This window comes from Scyliorhinus canicula, chromosome 10 (genome assembly GCF_902713615.1).
Source record: "Scyliorhinus canicula chromosome 10, sScyCan1.1, whole genome shotgun sequence".
Taxonomy (NCBI): Eukaryota; Metazoa; Chordata; class Chondrichthyes; order Carcharhiniformes; family Scyliorhinidae; genus Scyliorhinus; species Scyliorhinus canicula.
Window position 1 is genome coordinate 23,985,342 of NC_052155.1, and position 22,108 is coordinate 24,007,449.

Genomic DNA, 22,108 nt, shown 5'->3' on the forward strand with positions numbered 1-22,108 from the left:
TCCTCCTCATCTCTGCCTTAAATGGGCGACCCAGTACTATGAGATTAATCCCTCTGTTCCTAAGCTCTCCCACAAGGGGAAAGATTCTCTCCGAATTCACCCTGTTGAACCATCTGAGAATCCTCCCCATCAGCGGCGTGTTCTGCAGCGGGAAATCTGGGCTCGTCAGTAGCCAGTGGTGTGATCTTCTGGTCCTACTATTGTCAACTGGGCTCCACCAACATGAACGGCCAGAGAATCCCACCCTCAATGTCTCAGTAAGGTTGCTTCTCATTCTTCTAAACTCCAATGGGTACAGGCCCAACTGACTCATCATCTCCTCATAAGAAATTCCCTCCATACCTGTGATGAACCTAATGAACCTCTTTGAACTGACTCCAATGCCACTTGCCTGGATGAGTGCAACACCAACAACACTCAAGAAGCCCGACACTCTCCAGGAAATAACAGCCCATTTGATTGCTCTTCCCGTCACAAACATTCAAACCCTCCACCATCGATGAACAGTGGCAGCCATGTGTACCATCCACAAGATGCACTGCAGTAACTGGCCAAGGTTCCTTAGACAGCACCTTCCTAACCCACGACCACTGGCATCTAGAAGGACAAGAGCAGCAAATACCCGGGAACCCCACCACCTGGAGGTTCCCCTCCAAGTCACTCACCACCCTGACTTGGAAATATATCGCCGTTCCTTTACTGTTGCTGGGGCAACATCCTGGAACTCCCCCCTAACAGCACAGTGGGTGCACTTACACCTCAAGTTTGCAGCAATTCAAGAAGGCAGCTCACCACGACCTTTGGAAAGGCAACTAGGGATAGGCAATAAATGCTGGCCTAACCAGCGACGCCCATATCCCGTAAATGAATAAAAAATTAAAAAAACTTTCCTTAAATAACGGGACCAAAACTCTTCTCTTGACCAGTGTTGGATAAGATTCCGTAGGTTCCAGATGTTCGTGATATCTTGTCCGAGTGTCCACTTTCCATATTTGAGGCTAAGCAATAGAATATTCCAGAGACAGCTCCTGCAATGTCTGCTCCTATCCTGAATTCAATCCCCACTTGCATGCACTTTCACAGCAGGAATCACTGAATCGGAATTAGGGAGGGATCACTATTTCCCTCTATTCTGAATCCAAAGTTGCTACATAATCTACTTTGATGACTTGTATGTTGAAGCCAATTATAAGCCTGTCAGATTCGTTGATAATGATAAAATGGAAACTAATAAAGGACCGAGATGAAGCAAAAGATTTACAATAGCGTTTTGATTGGTTATGTATTGCGCAGACATGTGGTAAATCAACTGTATTGCTGATAAATGTATAATATTGCATACAGATTGAAGAGAACTGCTTCAGCATAAAACACGGTAGTGCTTATATTGCCAGGTCAGCGATCTTGATCTGGATGCACAATGTGGTAGAACATGAGGAAAAATCCCACCATGGAATCACAGCACAAAAGGAGGCCATTCAGCCTGTCTTGCTGATGCTGGCTCTTTGGAAGACAAGTCGCACTGAGTTCCACTTCCATGGCAATTTTGATAAATTGAACTGATTTTGTTTTTATAAATTTAGTGTATCCAATTATTTTTTTTCCAATTAAGGGGCAATTTAGCCTGGCCAATTCACCTACCCTGCAATTCTTTGGTTGTGGGGGTGAAACCCAGGCAGACATGGGGAGAATGTGTAAACTCCACACGGAGAGTAACCCAGGGCCGGGATCGAACCCGGGTCCTCAGCGCCGTGAGGCAGCAAATGCTAACCACTGCCCTACTGTGCTGCCCTGAAAATAAATGCATGTTAGCGCTTAGAAATCGTCCCTTGCATATCACAGAGGCAAAGCCATTTAAAGCCCACAATTAGATAAATGCAAGAGATGGAGGGATTTCTACTCCTGAGAATCATGTTGTGTGTGCGCTGTCTGAAGGCAGGTCCTTGGCTCATTGTCAGCTGATACGTCATCCTGAGCTGTTCACTTGGCAGTTTTATACCTGTGTATGGTTTGCCATTAGCTTCCAGCCTCAGGGGTTGGCAAGGAGGCAGATCCCAAGTCTACCTCAGTCAGAGCAGGGATCGCACCTGCGCTGTCAGGATTATTCTTGGCCACACACTAGCCAACTGAGTCAACTGTTCCCCACACTCAATACAGTGAAGCTCCCAGAATGACCTTGAACTCAGAAAAGTTCCCTCTATTCTGACCTTCCTATTTTGTACATGTGATTTTAATTTGATGATAGGTGGAGTTCAATTCTGTAACTTTTCCATCCTGGAGTCACACGTAGGCTGGCAAGTAACTTTAATCTGCTCCAGATTTCCACGTAATTTTGCCCACCTTAATGCCGTTAGGGAATTAATAAATTGAACATTTTCCTCAACATATTTTAATTCGTAACTGATTCCACGATTAGACGTACATTTCTGCTGATCAATCAGTTACTTTCAGCTATTGGTTCTTTGAACTTTTCATAATTTCTATTTGCTTTTATGAATTTTTGAAGTTGTCAGTTTGGGAGAAAATGTTGTGAATTTTGCCACGTTCGAATCCCAACATCAGGATGAATTCCAGGTCAGGGGAATCAGGAGATAGGACATCAGGTGCAATCTTCCCCGGGGCAACCAATTAAGGAGCTGCCGATGGGGGAGGCATCGGACTGGAGACATGGGGTGTGACAGGGACAAAGAGAAGAGCAGCCGGTATTCACACAAAGAATGGTTCACGCTGCTGAATGGAGACGGGGAGAGGATGGTAATAGATGGTGAGCAAATTTCCAATGTTAACGCACAGCCTCAAAACACTTGCTAGCAAGTGTTTTAGGAAAATGCAGTAAACAAACTCACTTTGATCTACAGCTGTACCAGCTCAGTGTGCGTAAAAGGATCCGTCAATCTGACAGCGATTCCCATCTCACTTTACACACATTAACCCAGAATTTACAGTTCAGAAACACATCCAACTGATCCATGCCAGTATTTATGCTCCACACAAGCATCCTTTTGATTCTCCTTGTCCAACTCTGTCAGTGTAACCTGTTATTTATTTTTCGCTCAGATGTTTATCTAACTTCCCCCTTAAATGTGTCTCTGTTATTTGCTGCAACAAATCCTTGGCGCAAATTCCACATTCTAACCATTGTCTATGAAAATAATTTCATTCTGAATTACCGATTGGATTTGGTAGTGACTATCTCATACTTATGACCCCTAGTTCTGCTCTCCCCCGGGGAGGAAACATGTTCTCTATATCTTTACTATTGCTATTCACTGCATGGTAATACCGTGGCGAGTTCACAACAGTTGCTGTTAAACACTCTTTACCTATGTTTGAGCAAATCTGAATTGTACATTCATCACCCAGCCAGACATCTCACGGCAGACAGTTTCTTCATTTCCAGATGGAGAGTGTTATAAAATATAGGGCATAGATCATCGAATCCCAACAGTGCAGAAGGAGGCCATTTGGCCCATCGGGTCCACACCGACACCCCCGAAAGAGCCCACCACCCAGGCCCACACCCCCACATAACCTTTGGACACTGACGGGCAATTTGGCATGGCCAATCCACTGGCCCTTGGAAAGAGCACCCTACTTAAGCCCACACCTTCACCCTATCCCCGTAACCCCACCTAACCTTGGACCTTAGAGCAATTTATCATGGCCAGTCCACCTAACCTGCACATCTTTGGACTGTGGGAGGAAACCGGAGCACCCGGAGAAAACCCACGCAGACACGGGGAGAAAGTGCAAACTCCACACAGTCACCCGAGGCCGGAATCGAACCCGGTTCCCTGGCGCTGTGAGGCAGCAGTGCTAACCACTGTGTTTCCTGTGCGGATTTCATTTCTCAAGTTTGAGAAGGCAAATGTTCGCCAAAATGGAACTCTGTTAAATGACCGTAAGTTCTTTTTATCCTCCCTCCCTCAAACAAAAATATTTCTGAAGTGATGATCACCAAACAGCACCCGATGAATGCGTTAGAAAACAACAATACCTGATATCTTTGTAGTAAATTGTTTGGTGATGGGGAGTCCATAACCTTTGACGGTGCTGGCCCTGATAGTAAACGAATAGGTGGTCCCTGGGTGCAAGCCAACAAACAGATGGTGGGTCTCATTTCCTAACTTGAACACTCGCCCGCTTTGATTCGATAAGTCAATCTCAGGGTCAAAGGAACTGATGCCGTTGTAGAAGACCTATTTTGGAGAGAGAAAAGAAAAACGAAGTGATAAAAAGGCTGTGCAGATGAAAGGAGATTGCATCATTATCCAGTAAACCCTTTTGATTTATGCACTGTCAGGCTTCTGATATTGCATTTTTGCGAAACCCTGCTTCGGATGTATAGAATGTAGGGCGAGGCAATAAACTCTGCAACATTATTACTAATACATATTCAGACCTTTTTCTTTTCTGGTAAGTAGGGCAGTTCAATGCTTTCCCTAATAACCTAGTAGTTATTTGATGTTGCTGTGTCAAATTCCTAATGTGTTTTTTATTCTTCCTGCAGAATGAAGGTGTAGGTAAAATGATGGCCAGCAGAGGTCATTTCATCAATCAGGGCGGTAAGTGGTTGGTTTAACATCTATTCAGCTGCAGATAATGAGTGAGCCATCTGAAATTGATCTCCTTTGAGCCATTTCCTGTTGCGGAAGAAATAACTATCACCACAGTAACAATAGCATTTCACACAGAATGGATCAGCCGCAGAGTTTTCAAAGCAGCTCCATCTCAACATATTTCTTTCAAAATCCATTTAAGTCTAATATTCTGTCTCGTGCCTTTAAAAAAAAAGAATTGGCAGATTTGGTTCCTGTTCTCCCCCCCGACCCCACTCTATTATATATTCATCCTGAATATTCGTGCAATAGTACTTTTCACCCAGCTTTTCAAAGAACGTTGAGATGAATCAACTAATAATAAGCTTGCTGAAGGGAAATTCGAACCTGAACAAAGTGTCTTCCACTTTATCAGCTTTATTTTCTTCTTTGCTCCTATCTGGTAGACACTGAGGGTAACTTCGTCCACGCAAATGAAAGTGGGGGTGATGTATCGTGGGCAGCTAATTCAATGTCAATTTTGCCCCATCACCCAAGATCAACATGGTCCTTAATGAATTTTGCTGGGTGGGCTGGCATTTCATGGAGGACATAATAGTAATAATCTTTATTGTCACAAGTAGGCTTAAATTGACACTGCAATGCAGTTACTGTGGAAAGCTCCTCGTCGCCACATTCCGGGGCCTGTTCGATACACAGAGGGGGAATTCAAAATGTCCAAATTACCCAACAGCACGTCTTTCGGGACTTGTGGGAGGAAACCGGAGCACCCGGAGGAAACCCACGCAGACACGGGGAGAATGTGCAGACTCCGCACAGACAGTGACCCAAGCCGGGAATCGAACCTGGGACCCTGGCGCTGTGAAGCAACATTGCTAGCCACTGTGCTACCGTGCTGTCCATGTTGCTCACATTTCATGTATATAGGTCTGCTCTAAGCAGCGAGTCTTTTTGTCAATAGAAGCGTCATGGCTGACCCTGCTGCTATCCTTATACAATGTAAGCTTTCTAGTCTTTATGGCTCAGTTCCACTGATGGTGCGTCTATCCAGAGAATCGGCCAGCTTTAAAAACAACAACAACTTGTATTTATACAGCACCATTGACGTAAGAAAATGTCCCGAGCTGTACCACATTAGCATTATGAAACAAAGTACAATGCCAAGCCACATGAGGAGATATCAGGTCCGATGGCAAATGGTTTGGTCAAAGAGGTAGGAGTGCCTTTAAGAGTGTCTTAAAGGGAAGGGAAAAGTAGAGACCAAAACAGTGCAACCTCTGACCCTGTATGTTTATAATTTTGGAACCATTTGTTTAATTTTTCCAAAATTAAAGGTCGGAAGTCAGAAAATGTACACACAAATGCAAAATATTGATGATATGTGAAAGAAAATCATCGTAACCTGTATGTGTAAACTAACAGTATGATGTTAAATGAAGGCAATGCAACTGGATTATAAAATGGGCTGTTAAGACAGATTCTAATATTATCAGAGTCTTCCTCAGGGACTAGTTCACCCAAAAGCAGCACCACCATAGTGAAAATTCATGAAAACACTCGTGGTAAGGTCATGGAATAACAAGAGTTCATCATATTTGAAATCAGCAGGAAAGAGAATCCTGAAGAAATGAAAGAAATTCAAATCAAACTGAAGCCTCTGAGTGATCAACTGGATCATTAGGGCATCAGTGTGTGGCAGCTTGGAGCGACTCAGCACAGGTCTGGTTAGGGACAGGGCAGCATGGTGGCCTAGTGGTTAGCACAACCGCCTCACGGCGCTGAGGTCCCAGGTTCGATCCCGGCTCTGGGTCACTGTCCGTGTGGAGTTTGCACGTTCTCCCCGTGTCTGCGTGGGTTTCGCCCCCACAACCCAAAAATGTGCAGAGTAGGTGGATTGGCCACGCTAAATTGCCCCTTAATTGGAAAAAATAATTGGCTAATCTAAATTTTAAAAAAAAGGTCTGGTTAGGGACTGATTTAGCACAGTGGGCTAAACAGCTGGCTTTTAATGCAGAACAATACCAGCAGCGCGGGGTCAATTCCCGTACCGGCCTCCCCAAACAGGTGCCAGAATGTGGCGACTAGGGGTTTTTCACAGTAACTCCATTGCAGTGTTAATGTACGCCTACTTGTGACAATAAGCGGTTATTATTATTATTTCTCTCACATTTCACCCAGCACCTTGCCTTTTCACTGTGGGTTCCTGAATTCAGTCAGGCTGCTTTGTGGATGGAGGCTGTTTGAAGCAAGCAAGGGAGGGAGGAAAAAAACAGAAGAGAATCACCACTGGTCAAACTCTCGCATAAATTGCGATGGCTGACCTAAGATCATGACCATCTTCTCAGTTGCAGAGCCAGATTGGGAAGGGGCTCTGTGCCACTGTGTTGTCCAGTATGAACTGGCAACACTGCAATCAATAGCCATGGTTATTGAATATAATAATGTTTATAGGACTGGGAATTAAAGCTGTTAAAGGGGGAAGATGGTGGCCCAGTTATGATGTCACTGGACTCGCAATTCAGAAGTTAATGTTCCGGAGGCATGGGTTCAAGTCCCACCAGGGTAACTTGGGAATTCAATTAATTACATATCCAGAATTGAAAGCTAATCTCAGTGATGGTTGTAGTGATACCATGGGTGTGTAATGGCAAAGTGCCTTTGGATAGCAGGATGTTTCTGGCACAGCAGCCACCAAGATACACCCCGCCAAACCCACCGTTCAGCAGACTTCAATTTCAGTCCGCTGAATCCCGCCCATTATGCTTAGATTATTTATGTTGGTTCAGGGATCGAGTCTGTACACAAATGCTCCACAGATACGGCTATCACGTGATGCAGTTGCTTCACAGCTCCAAGGTCCCATGTTCGATTCCCTGCTGGGTCACTGTCTGTGCGGAGTCTGCACGTTCTCCCCGTGTCTGCGCGGGTTCCCTCCGGGTGCTCCGGTTTCCTCCCACAGTGCAAAGATGTGCAGGTTAGGTGGATTGGCCATGCTAAATTGCCCTTAGTGTCCAAAAAGGTTAGGTGGGGTTACAGGGTAACGGGGATAGGTTGGAAATGTAGGCTGAAGTAGGGTACTCTTTCCATGGGCTGGTGCAGACTCGATGGGCCAAATGGCCCCCTTCTGCACTGTAAATTCTATGATACATAACATGCTGATACATCTTCATGAGGTTACCCAAATGATGTTAATAATTCCGCTCTTTAACACTCTTAAGATTCAATAGCTCCTTCCAAACCAATTCCCCCTTGAATAAGCTGTCAGAAGTCACCGTTTAATTTTTTTTTAAATGTAAAGACCAACAAATGAAAATGGAAAATTAACATCACAGTAACTCTTTTCAGCTAAATAATTCTAAATGGTGAAACGCCTTCTCAATGCAGTGAGAATTCAACTATTCTGACAGGTTAATGATCAGACGTACCATCCAGAAAATTATTGAATTATACTGGTTAGGGAAGGTTTAGGTTCAATCACTCTCAGTGTTACGTTAGCTAATTTAAGGGTAAGTGGTGAAACTTCCTTTTAATATGATTCTCAGTTACAAGTGTTACCTTTATATTGGGAATATAAACCCAACACCACTCCTCGTACATTTAATCTGAGTACTTCAGCATCCACAATCCAATCCTTTGCTGATTGAATGACACTTGTTCTGTGTTTCTGTTCAGTATGTGGGCACCATTATGTTAATTCAATGATGATTCAGTCTAATTGATTATAATGATAAAAGAGTCTGCACCATCAGAAAAATAAAAATCAGTTGAATAAATTCCAATCAGTTGATTAAACTGTTAATTGTGATGGTGACACAGGCTTTCATTATCGCAGTTTCAAATTTACGTTTTTGGAACTTGAGGGAAAAATAAATTGCACAGTTTGCTTTATTTTAGCCAAAATTTAGATCAATTGATAACCCTTCAAACCACTTGTAGATATTAAAGTTTTTTTTTAACAGGAAGGGAAGTACGTTGTGATGACGGGGCCCCAACTACCTGTGAATGAAGTACTTCAAAAGAGTGTTTCTTGCTTCACTATTTATTGGGTCGTGTGAAGGAATTGGAAACATTAACTGAGGTGGAATCTGCCCGATATTTGTCAGAGTTTCAGAGAGAAAAACCGGCGTGTAGCTTCCACCTCCGCAGTCGGGTTTTCTCTCCAGATTCTCTGGCATTCATTGCACAGGGAATGTGGGGTGCGTGGTTTGCGGCGTCACTCTGGCAAGGCCAGCTCCACAGAGATTGGGCGCCATCTTTAAGGGATGGCCCAATCTGCGCAAGTAATAAACTCTCCCTTCCAAACCACCAAGGACACAGAGGATTCCCCCAACAAGCACTGAGAGGACCCCCCTCCCCTGCACTGCACTGTCCCCAAAAGCATCGGGCCCCCACCCCCCACAAAAGCATCGGTGCACCCCCTCCGCTCTATTGATGCACCCCACTCTCCCCACTCAAAAGGCATCAGTGTACCCCACCACCACTAAAGACATCAGGGCACTCCCTTCCTGCAAAGGCATCCTGGCAACCCCCCATGAAAACCATTGGCATCCCCCTCCAATGGCATTTGGTGACTCACCCCCCCCCCCCCCCCCCCACCAAAGGTATCAGAACATTCTCCTATCCCACCCCATCCCTCCACCCCCTCACAAATATCGGGGCACTCACCCCACCCTCCTCCCATAAAGGCATCTGGCATCACCACCATCCCCCAATGGGACTCCCCAGAGGGCCAGCCCTGGCACTGCCACTCTGGCACTGCTACTCTGGCACTGCTAGGCTGGCAGTGCCAGCGCACAGCCACAGCCCGGGCATGTCCCTCACCACCCGGAGTGATCATCATGACTGGGTTTTGCTTTTGCTGGGGTAATGTCACTCCGGCTGGGTGGGAAGATACATTGAAGATGGAAGTAGAGTCATCAACAAGCTCACTAATGAGATTAGAATGTATGCTAATATATGCAAACCAGGCTGTCGCCCTCCCCCCGGGCATAAATCTGTTCGCATCATCAGAGGTTGGTGTGGAAGATCACAAACTGAAATTTTGCCACCGCAAATCCTGTTTTTGGCCTGTTGCGAGACTTGTGGCTTGCGAGGCTGCGAGATCACGACCCTGGAATCGTGTTGGAAAACCTATAGCACAGATTATGCATGAGAGCCGGGTGTCACCAGTGTTTATACTGTGGATGTTTTAACCTTGAGTCAACTTTTATTTGTGACAACAACAATCAGCAGAGACCGCCCCATAATCCCACACAGCCTAGAGTCCCTACTTTATACTTTCTCTCAATGGCTGAGTGACAATGTTTTCACTGTTCTATTGGAAACAGTTCATTTAAGATCTGAAATTCCTTTTCATGTGGGGAAGGCAATTCCCTCCATCCTTCACAAAAAACACCGTACCGGTCTCACGAATGGCTCACGAGTTTTATACATAAAAATAAAATAATAAAGAAATAATAAAGAAATTTGGGGGTAAAATGTTCTCTTCTTACAATATTCTTGGGCATCAGGAAAAGAAATAACCCTCACACGTCCCACGGGGACACCCGAATTGATCTTCCCTTGAGACCCATGGAATACGAGCTCCCCGCTATTGGGCAGAGGCCCATCAGGCTCATGGAAATCGGCCTCGGAAAGCCTCCTCAGACTGGGACCAGCTAAAAACAAAATGGTAGTTCCGTTTGTAACCTTGGAGCTGTAGGCCGCATTGCAGCCTCTACCTTTGTTGTCAAATTAAACCTCTTTTGGATTTCTCAGAATTCCTGAGCTTTGGCAGGAACTTAAGCGGGCTCCAATCCCGATGGTGCCCAACACTTTCCTGGCTGTGCAATCTTCTCAGGTCGCTTCCTGGATTTAAAACCAATGGGAAGGAAGACCCATTGGCGTGCAGAGGCTGTGGGTAGCCGGCAGACCCGCGAGGAGCGGAGGGCGATGCCAAGGTGGAGGGCACTGCCAGGGTGGGTGACAGACCGCGAGGGTACCTCAGGATGGAGGTTGCCTTCTGAAAATGTCTTTAATTGTTAAAAGCGAGTGCGGTCACAGCTGCTAGGCCACCTGTGTGGAGGAGGAACGCCTCCAGCACGTCCCGCCTCTGGGCATTGACTCAGTTCTGAGCTCAGAGGGAGAGCATCACAGATTTACCTCCAAACAGTCACTTAATTGATTACAGATAGCCACCTTCCCGCCTCCAAACTAATTTCCATGGGATTGGAAAACTCCTGCCCTTTGCTTATCTGGCAGATTATTCCACATATTAATTGAGGGTGGGTACTTGTTTTCTCCCAACAGGGCTGAATTTGTTTTTAAACCAATTTGCACCTGTGCTCCCCTCACCCTACGAATAGAAATCCAGACTTTATTCCACTTTGTAACTTCCATACCTCTGTAAGATTCCCTCATTTTTAAGTCAGAGAAAAACATCTGCCCTTCGCCCTTTGACCCCTGACGCAATGGATTAACCATGTGACATTCTCGGTACTGGCTCCAGGGTTTGGAAGAAAGCTTGTAAAGGGCATCTATTCCTTGTGGGAAAGTGCTGACTGCTGCCCAGTTCACAGCTCTCGCAGGCAGCATCCAGCCGAGGTCCCCAGGGAACCGTGTTTAGCCTGCAGTTAATATGTGTCAATACAGGAGTTGTGGCAGGATACGTCAGGTGAACCAACTCTAAACAATAATCCTACTCAAGTTTGAAACAACCAGCCCTATTACATCCTGTAAAACTGCAGAAGGTTCCAGAGAGATTTAAAATATGCCCTCGGCTTTTGAGCGAATATAAAACTAGTTCCAACACAATGGTTTATGACGGTGTCCTTCACTTCGAGGACCTGGAATCAATCAATGTCAGACATGTGGGATGAAACATTTCCTGTGTCATGCTCAGCTGCGAGGGCACCATGTGAGATAAATCAGGACAGCTTTAATATGGTTCCTGGTGAGTGCAAGTGAACGGCATGAAACCATAATTCATAAAGAAGTTGGTCGTCCCACTCAGGAGTCCACAAGGACAGCCGCTGTGGTACGTGGAACAGTTAACATTGGTAAAGTAAGGGAGGTGCTCTTCCTCACTGTGTGCACTATTGAGTCAACATGATTATGGTGCAAAATGGTACGCTGGCCACCTAAAATGGCCGCCCATAAAGATCGCTGGGAAAATTGGTCAACGTCAAACACAGGCAGGCTGCAGTTTGCAGATATGCAAAAGCTTCCGCCCAGACTTTTCAGAAACTAACACAGGAAAAAGGCCGTTGAAAGGCCATCTCGGGACAATGGGCTCCAGGTGGAAACTGACAATAAGTGACAGACTTGATGGCGTACGTTTTCCTTATTTGGGAGGGCCTACGTGACACTCAAGGCCACGGCAAACCGGGAACCGCCCTGCCATCAAGGTGGCAACTCTTAATTGGTTAGGATTGATCAGGGTGATCAAGCCCTGATTGATGGATTGAACATCTACCTGGGACCGCCCAAAAGTGCGCAAAACTTTCCAAGGGTAAAAGGTGCTGCGCAGCCCACCACTCGCCCTCTCGACTGCAGCTTTCGACAGACAACAACAACGGTGACCCCTTCACCAACCAAGAGGAAGTCCATCCATGCCATCGCCAGAGGGACCAGACCGAGGACACAGATGGCCAGTAACATACTTTCAGCACTACCCGACCACGGATCTCAGAGAAGGCCATATCTGTTCGTATTTGCCAGTCACCTGGAAGTTAAGTAAGGTCGTTCTTGTGTGTATTAGCTTAAGAATTATATATGTGCATGTTGTGTGATTGATTAATACTAATTATTGTGTGTGTGAAATAAAGTTTTTTATTGTATCATTCAAACTTGTGATCATTTGTCCATCGTATTAGGGTTAAAGACACACTGTGGTTTAGGTACAAAAGTACTGTCGACCGTTACAGCCCCTCCACGATAGTGTGTCAAAATAAATAGCCTACACAAAGCTCGAAGCCTCTGACTATTATTATTTCCACAACACTTTGTCTTAACTGCTTTTACATAAACTTTAAGATCCAGCCCCTGAATTCCATAATTACTTCAACTCACGTTTCACAGGATGTAGTAAAATCTCACAACCTGAAAATCGCTTCAGTTTTTACCTCAGCTCTGTATGTCTTTACTGAAGAGTGCTCTGTTCCAGTACCTTTAACCTCATACTTCTAGAATGTTTTTCTTAATTTCTATAGTTTCTATAACTATGTGCTCCTCAGATCTCTGCACTTGTTTTCTTAACTGTTACTCCATGGCTTTTGTTTTAGCAAAGCTGAGAGAGATCTTCCCTGTCGAGCCTTCAAACCAATTGCTTCCAGCAGAACTGTGATAGCTGCCTTCTCTCTCACTACTTACCTTCAACTGCAATCAAATTGGCTAAACTACAACCTAAAAGCTTGTCTACTTTACAAGGCCCCAGTTGCTGAGCAACCACTTTTGATTTATTTCTTCTTCACACCGAAGCCCTCTCTAAGCACGATAGAAACACAGTTGGATCTTACCCAACCCCCAGACATACAAACACCTTTGTCCTACATGAATCTAACTATCGGTTTTGCCCTCCCATGCGCAGAATCATTAAATTAAACATACTTAAAACTGTACATATTTCTAATGTTTACCAATGCAAATATAAATCTCATAAAACTACCTTTGTTTACCTCCATCCCCTTAATCGATAAGAAAAATAATTGAGAAAGAAACAGAGGAAGGAGAGTGAAGGAAACGGGATGAATTAGAGCCAAATCAAGTCCAGAAAGTGAAGTAGAGTGAGAATAAATAGCTAGGTTAAGTTAAAGAATGAAGAGAGACAGAAAGGAGGCTTGGGAAATTACAAAAAAAAAAAAATTCAAAAAGATCAGCTCAGAACAACTTACTGCCTGCAGTAATGAGATGTTCCAGTGTTAATTGTTCCCATTTGGAAACAGGAAAGGTTCTGTGGAGGAAAATAAAATAATACTCTTGTCTGTTAAGCACCGGTCCCAACTTTCAACAGTGGAGTTTGGTTAGCAATTAATGAGTAAATGTAGCAATGGTTGCGTTCTCACACCAGGATTGGGGTTGAGCTGTATTCTGCACAAGGCTAATGATGGAGTGGGTCAAATCATACAACTAGTCAGAATTTGCAACTCACAGGATATCGCACCCGTCTACAAATTGCTGCACAATTTACAAACTTGTAACAGCCTGAGCATTAAACTCACCATTATTTTGCCAGCAAATCGTGACACAATGTTTTGTGTCATGTGAGAGTACCTTTGAGAAATGGGTGTTTGTAAATGGGTGTGTATATATAAGGATCTGTAGTGAGAGTACCTTTAATAAATGAGTGTGTATTACTGCAGTGATGTCAGAGAGTTGGTGGAGCTGGGCTGTCTGTCAGCTTTTTACTTTTGTTTTAGGTTGTTTGCTGCAGTGTGTGTTTTAGTTTCATTTTCAGAGCTGGATAGCTGCAGTCACAGCCAGAAGGTGTATGAATCTCCCGCTGTAATCTAAAGACTGTAAATCGATTCTGGTGATTTAAAACTAATAACAGTAGTGTCTTTAACCTGATGTGCTTCTGGTAAAAGGTGTTTTAAGTCTTATGTATGTTAAAAGGACAGCTTAAAGGATTACTTAGTGTTGTAGTATTTAGCACACGGCTAAATCGCTGGCTTTGAAAGCAGACCAAGGCAGGCCAGCAGCACGGTTCAATTCCTGTACCAGCCTCCCCGAACAGGCGCCGGAATGTGGCGGGGGGGGTCTATAGCAGGTGGCATGTGTGGGCACCGCGTCCGGATATGAACGGGTTGTGCTGGTGGGTGCCAGGGGGTGGTGAGGCGCAAGCACGAAGATCGGATATGGGGAGGCTGCAAGGTGTCAGCCAGTTGTCTGGGGAGGACGGAGGAGGGGGTTTTGGGAATTTGAGGGATGGCAGTTGGAACAGATGTCAAGAGAGAGGAGGTAACTTATCTTTGCAGGTCATTGTCTTCTTGCAACATTTGACAGCGATCCTCCGGGTCATGCGGCTGCCATCACCTCCCAGATGGCATTGCTGACCCTGCTGCTGGTTCTACAGACAGCTCAGGGGAACAGGATGCCCCGCCGCTCATCCACAGCTTCGAGAAGCCTTGTCGATTAGCAGGTCAGGGTGCTGCCATGCCTGTCTGTTGACTGGCAGAGTGGTGAGGGAGCCTTTAAAAGCAGCTCCCCATTGTTAGCAGTGAGAAGCTGAGGCGTGAGGCGGGTAAATCAGACGGCGAGGGAGCCATTAATGTCCAGAATCTCAGAGGGGCTCATTTTTGGCACTAAATGCCGTTGAATGCAGGCCGCGATCTCACCAACTCGGCCATCGCGAAACACCCGTCAAACGCGCCCGAAGCTGGACTTTGAAATTTTTCCGTTGAATCATGCCCTAAATTCCACTGCTCTTCGTTTCCATTCAGTTTCTCATTTCCTAAGTTGTGGTGATGATTTTGTTTTTTTTTCAACCAACGGGGCTGTTTAGCACAGGGCTAAATCGCTGGCTTGGAAAGCAGACCAAGGCAGGCCAGCAGCACGGTTCAATTCCCGTACCAGCCTTCCCGAACAGGCGCCGGAATGTGGTGACTAGGGGCTTTTCACAGTAACTTCATTTGAAGCCTACTCGTGACAATAAGCGATTTTCATTTCATTTAGGGGTTGTATTTAAATTAATGGTTGCTAAGGTGGTCACCGTGGGCAAAATTCTCCCAAAACGGGAGAAATCGTCAAACTGATTTCTGGTCCCCCGTCGGGGCTAGCAGCCCGACGTCGGAGGCTCCGACAAGTCAGGCTTAACGAAAATCGTTAAGCCCGCTTGTCGGACTTAGCGCCGGCTGACGCGTCATATGACATCAGCCGCGCATGCGCAGGTGGGAAGACTCCACCCGCGCATGCGCGGGTGACGTCATCGCGTTTTTGCGCGAAACCCGCGCATGCGCGGTCCGGGTTGCCCCTCAGCCGCCCCGCGTATTGATACTGCGGGCCGGCGGAAGGACAAATAGTGCGCGGGCATCGGGCCCGCTGCCCGCGATCGGTGGGCACCGATCGCGGGCCCATGGCACCCTTGGCACGGCCGTGGTACTGCCGTGCCAATCGGTGCCATGGTTATTTTTTTCCAGGTGGTCACGACGTTTTTACGAACGGCAGGACCAGGTGTGTTTGCCGTTCGTAAAAAGGTCGTAAAGGGCTGGGACTTCGGCCCTTCTAACAGCTGTGAATCGCTGCCGGCCGTAAAAAAAACGGCGGCAGCGATTCGTGTCGGGATTTCGGCGGGGGGGGGGGGGGAGAATAGCGGGAGGGCGTCAAAAAAGTCGGGAAGGCCCTCCCGCTATTCTCCCACCCGTCGTGGGGGGGGGAGAATTTCGCCCCGTATGTTTTAAAAAGGTTAACTTGAGTTCATAGAATAAATATTGTTTTGCTTTTAAAAAATACTTTCCCATTTCTGCTGTACCACACCTGTACAGTGAGCCGTGTGCTCCCCATACCACAATCTATTAAAAGTTAGGGGTCAGGTGAACTCCATGATACACTTTAGGGTTCTCGAAACCCTGTCCCATTACATATGCTGTTAGCAAACAGCTTCCAGGTGCGAACATTATATTTAATGGCCAATACCTGAATTTAGTTTGCATTCCTACACTGTGAACTGTTTAAAAGCCGCAGTAAAATGTCCAAGAAGTGTAGGGTTACTGGCAATGGCTTTCTGCCTGCTTGTCCACTTTTAAAAGGAAAGCAAACATCTTCCCCATATGAAGAATCATCTTCAATTAAGATTATTACAGCGCCGAGAAACACAACGCTATAAAACGTCACTCAGATTAGATATGGGGCCTCACTGAGGCCACCCATGAACCAGTTTTCTGCACTGAGGAGGTCCGCTTGTTGGGACTCCTCAGTGTAGCGAGAGATTGGGATGCCATTCAAAATGGCGTTATGATCTCTGGAGCACCCCCTACCCCAGCCCCAAATCACTGAGGGCGTCCCCAGCCTCCCCCCCCCCCCCCCACCCCCCCACCCCCCCAACACCCGCACAGGGGATCCCAGGTGCCCGGGGTCTTTTATAATTTATTTACGGAATGTGGGCGTCGCTTGTACGGCCAGCATTTATTGCCCATCCCTAGCTGACCTTCAAAAGGTGGTGGTAAGTTGCTTTCTTGAACCGCTGCAGTTCCTGAGGGGTAGGTACACCCACTGTGCTGTTAGGGAGGGATTCAAGGATGTTGCCCCAGCGACAGTGAAGGAGCGCTGATATATTTCCAAGTGGGGGTGGTGAGTGATTTGGACGGGACCTCCAGGTGATGGGGTTCCCAGGTGTCTGCTGCTCTTGTGCCAGGGTGCCATCCTGCCCAAAGGGCTTGCACCTGAGGACCTGCGATGCCCCGGGAAAACCCCTTGAGTGCCGTTCCGTCTGGTCCCCGTTTGTTGAGACTAGTACTCAACGATGCTCAGCGAGGCAAAGGTGATGGATCCCAATGCCTCGGTTATCTCGGGAAACTACATATTAAAGTGAGACTAGCTGTCTCGCTCTAATATGCAGATTTGTCAAAAAGTGATCCCGCAATCTCGTGGGGCATTGCGAGTCGGGTAGATCTCGGGGGCGGCGACTCCTGACTTCTATTGGCCTTGTCACGCAGAGGCGCACAGCTTTTCAGGGGCAGCGTGGATACTCGATCATGCCTTATATGTTTCATTAGTATCAACTCTCAATCCCTGACATACCAGTGAATATAAAGCGAACGCATTTAATCTCTCTTCATATTTATCAAGTAAAATATCCATTGTCCGAGGAGGGTACATGAATAATGTTTAGTGACATTTCACGTGACAACATCATCCCCACTGACCTATTTAAAGTGGTCCATTTATCAGTGACCATTATTTGAGGCGGCTGCATTTGGCAATGTTGACCATCTTTGGTTACAGGGCAAGCAGATCAAAGGACCTCCTGGTGGGGCTTTTCCTGGTAAAATCTGTAACCTATAAAAACCCATTATAAAAACCCATCTGGACGGGGGCACGCAACAAAGCAGGGCCGCGGCGCACCCCCAACAGGAGGGAAGGTGCCAGGCAGGGGAGGGGGTGGGGGATCACCCATCAAAGTCGGGAGAGCAAATGGGGACAGGAATAGGGGATAGAGGGGCAAAGGAGAGGTATACAGGGGAGGGGGGAAAAGGGAGAGAGCGGGGTGGGGGGGGGGTGGGGGGGGGGGGGGGCACTCAGGGTGCGAGAGACCAGGGAGGGGAAATGCAGGGACAAAGGGACAAAAGAGGCCAGAAAAGGAACAGGGCCACAAAGTGCCACAACCAAGGGCTCGAAACAGGGAACTGCTGCAAGCACTCACCCAGTACGGTCTCTGGGCGAAGGGGGCCCCCGGAGTGTAGGGGACTACCCGCGTGGCGGACACACAGTGGACGGCCATGGCGGGTGCCCCCGGGACAAGGGGAAACCCCGGAGCGCAGAGACCCGACCGCATGGGGAGAGCAGTGATAGTGGCCATCCTGGACGGCCCCCTAACAAAGGGAAACCCCAGAGGGCAGGGGCGCGTCCACTGGCCAAATATGGTTAATCCCACAGGAGCGAGGGGGCAGAAGCCCCCCACCAGGATAATCACCTGGAACGTAAGGGGACTTAACGGCCCAGTGAAGAGATCTAGAGTCCTCACCCACCTCAGAAACATGAGGGCCGACATAGTCTTCCTCCAAGAGACGCACCTGAGGGAGCAGGACCAACTGCGGGTAAGAAAGGGCTGGGTGGGACAAACCTACCATTCCTGTTATGGGACAAGGGCCAGGGAGGTGGCGATCCTGATCGGCAAGAGGACAAGGTTTAGGGCGACAAAGACGGTTACAGACCCAGGGGGGCGGTATGTCATGGTCAGCGGGGCCCTGGATGGGGCGCCGGTAGTTCTAGTCAACATGTACGCGCCCAACTGGGACGACACGAGCTTCATCCAAAAGACCATGGCAGAAATCCCGGACATAGCGACGCACCGACTAATCATGGGGGGGGACTTCAACTGTGTACAGGATCCAAAGACGGACAGATCAAACCCCAGAACGGGGAAAACCTCAAGCATGGCAAGGGAACTCAGCCACTATATGGAGCAGATGGGAGCAGTGGACCCCTGGAGATTCGCCCACCCGGGGGAGAAAGAATTCTCTTTCTTCTCCCCAGTACACAACGTGTACACCAGAATTGACTTCTTTGTGGTGGGGAAAACGGTGCTTCCAGGGATAGACAAGGTGGAATACTCCGCAATTGTGATATCAGACCACGCCCCACACTACATGGACGTGCGGCTGGAGATGGGAAGGGCCCAGCGCCCCACATGGAGGTTGGACGGTGCTTTACTAGCTGACAAGGCCTGCAGCGAAAGGATAGCGCGGGCCATAGCGGAGTACACGGAGAACAACCAAAACGGGGAGGTCTCATCCTCCACGTTCTGGGAAGCGCTTAAGACCGTACTAAGAGGGGAAATCATTGCCTTCAAAGCGCAAAGAGATAGGGAGGAAAGGGTGGCTAGGCAGAAGCTGGTCGACGCCATACTGGAGGTAGACCGTAAATACTCCGAGGCCCCGACCGTAGAGCTCCTGGCGGAGAGAAAAGAATTACAAAGGAACTTTGACCTGCTCTCCACCAGGAAAGCAGTGCACCAACTCCGCCAGGCGCGCGGGACCCTGTACGAACACGGAGACAAAGCCAGCCGCCTGTTGGCACACCAGCTGAGAAAGCAGGCAGCCACCAGAGAAATTGCGCAAATCAGGGGCACCAGAGGCACGTTGGAAACGGAACCAGAGAGGATTAACGAAACCTTCAAGGCCTTCTACCAAGAGCTATACACCTCGGAGCCCCCAACGGGGAAGGCTGGGATGAACCGGTTTCTTGATGGACTGGACATACCAGTCGTGGGAGAGGGCAGAAAACGGGATCTGGAAGCACCACTAGCACTGGGAGAGATCATGGAGAGCATTAGCTCCATGCAGACGGGGAAGGCGCCGGGACGGAACGGATTCCCGGTGGACATCTACAAACAATTTGCGACAGCGCTGGCCCCACACCTGCGGGAGATGTTCAGACTCGCTAGCTTGGGGCACACTGCCACCCACGTTAGCACAGGCCTCAATCTCGCTGATACCTAAGAAAGACAAAGACCCAACGGAATGTGGGTCATACAGACCCATATCTCTGCTGAACGCAGACGCCAAAATACTGGCCAAAATCCTAGCCAAAAGGCTAGAAGACTGTGGGCGCGATTCTCCCAAAACGGGAGAAATCGTAAAGCTGGCGTAAAACCCGGGCGGGTTTTACGGCAGCGCGCCCCTTCCCGACCGGGGACCGGTTCTGGTCCCCGGTCGGGGCTAGCAGCCCGACGCCGTAGGCTCCGACAAGACGGGCTTAACGAAAATCGTTAAGCCCGCTTGCCGGAGTTAGCGCCGGCTGACGCGTCATATGACGTCAGCCGCGCATGCGCAGTTTGGAAGACTCCAACCCGCGCATGCGCGGGTGACGTCATCGCGTTTTTGCGCAAAACCCGCGCATGCACGGGCCGGGTTGCCCCTCAGCTGCCCCGCGAATGGATACTGCGGGGCGGCGGAAGGACAAGTAGTGCGCGGGCATCGGGCCCGCTGCCCGCGATCGGTGCCCACCGATCGCGGGCCCATGGCACCCTTGGCACGGCCGTGGTACGGCTGTGCCAATCGGTGCCATGGTTATTAATAGCGAGTTAGTCACGCCGTTTTTACGAACGGCAAGACCAGGTGTGTTTGCCGTTCGTAAAAACGGCGTAAAGGGCTGGGACTTCGGCCCATCTAACAGCTGAGAATCGCTGCCGGCCGTAAAAAAACGGCGGCAGCGATTCGGGTCGGGACTTCGGCGGGGGGGGGGTGGGGGAGAATAGCGGGAGGGCGGCAAAAATGTCGGGAAGGCCCTCCCGCTATTCTCCCACCCGTCGTGGGGGGCGGAGAATTTCGCCCTGTGTACCTGAGGTGGTCACAGAGGACCAGACGGGCTTCGTCAAAGGTAGACAGCTTACCGCGAACATCAGGCGCCTGCTGAACGTGATAATGACCCCCTCCGGGGAGAGAACACAAGAGGTGATCGTCTCCCTGGACGCAGAAAAGGCCTTCGACAGAGTCGAATGGAAAAACCTCATAGAGGTACTGGAGCGGTTCGGGCTTGGAACAGGGTTCACCGCTTGGGTAAAGCTCCTATATAACGCTCCCATGGCGAGCGTACGGACCAACAATACCAACTCCCAATACTTCCAGCTGCACAGGGGCACCAGACAAGGATGCCCACTGTCCCCGCTGCTGTTCGCACTAGCAATCGAACCGTTAGCAATTGCGCTCAGGGCAGCAAAAAATTGGAGGGGGATCCGAAGGGGAGGTAGAGAGCACAGAGTCTCACTCTATGCGGATGATCTGCTCCTCTATATCTCGGACCCACAAAGCAGCATGGACGGAATCTGAGTGGGTGCGTGCGGAGGAGGCCTCCTGCATGGAGACCTCCCTCCGGGCCCTCGCCACGGCAGCACTCCCATCCCCACCCAAAAAACACTCCAGCAGCCCAGTGGTGACAGCCACCCTCCAATCCTGGGACCAACTGCGGCAGCAATTTGGCCTGACCAAAATGTCGGACAAGGCTCCCATCTGCAACAACCATAGGTTCACACCAGCACTGACTGACGCCACCTTCAAAAGGTGGAGGCAGGACGGGGGGACACTGACAGTCAGGGACCTATACACGGACGACAGGATCGCAACACTGGACGAACTGACAGAGAAATTTCAGCTAGCTGGGGGGAACGAGCTACGGTACCTGCAGCTCAAAAACTTCCTACAAAAGGAGACAAGGAGGTACCCACAACCGCCACGACAGACACTACTGGAAGACCTACTGGACGCAAGTATCCTAGAGAAAGGGAACTGTAGTGACATGTATGACCGACTGGTAGAAAGAGCCGACACCGTACTGGACGCAACAAGAAGGAAATGGGAGGATGACCTGGGGATGGAGAGAGGGTGGGGACTCTGGAGCGAAGCACTGCATAGGGTCAACTCCACCTCCACGTGCGCAAGGCTCAGTCTGACGCAACTAAAAGTGGTACATAGAGCCCACTTAACAAGAAACCGTATGAGTAGGTTCTTCCCGGAGGTGGAGGACAGATGTGAACGGTGCCAAAGAGGCCCGGCCAACCACGCCCACATGTTCTGGTCTTGCCCCAGACTTGTCAATTACTGGACAGCCTTCTTCGAGGCTATGTCCAAAGTGGTGGGGGTGAGGGTGGAGCCATGCCCGATAGTGGCGGTCTTCGGGGTTTCAGACCAGCCAGATCTAATCCTGGGGAAGAGGACGGACGTCCTTGCCTTTGCCTCCCTGATCGCCCGCTGTAGAATCCTGTTTGGCTGGCGGTCAGCAGCACCGCCCAGAGCTGCAGACTGGCTGTCCGACCTCTCGGAATCTCTCCAAATGGAGAAAATCAAATTCGCCATCCGAGGGTCAGACGACGGCTTCCATAGAATGTGGGAGCCATTCATGCAACTGTTCCGGGACCT

The 22,108-nt window shown here is 48.6% G+C and overlaps 1 protein-coding gene across 9 annotated transcripts in view; it reads right to left on the reverse strand.

Moving 5' to 3' along the window:
* The window catches only part of LOC119972279 (receptor-type tyrosine-protein phosphatase mu-like), a 985,231-nt gene that overhangs the window by 330,456 nt on the left and 632,667 nt on the right, over positions 1 to 22,108 (reverse strand). For all 9 annotated transcript variants that reach the window (XM_038808716.1, XM_038808713.1, XM_038808721.1 and 6 more), the window contains exon 10: positions 3,998 to 4,199. In XM_038808716.1, coding sequence (XP_038664644.1) covers positions 3,998 to 4,199 — 202 coding nt within the window. The remainder of the gene's footprint in view (positions 1 to 3,997; positions 4,200 to 22,108) is intronic.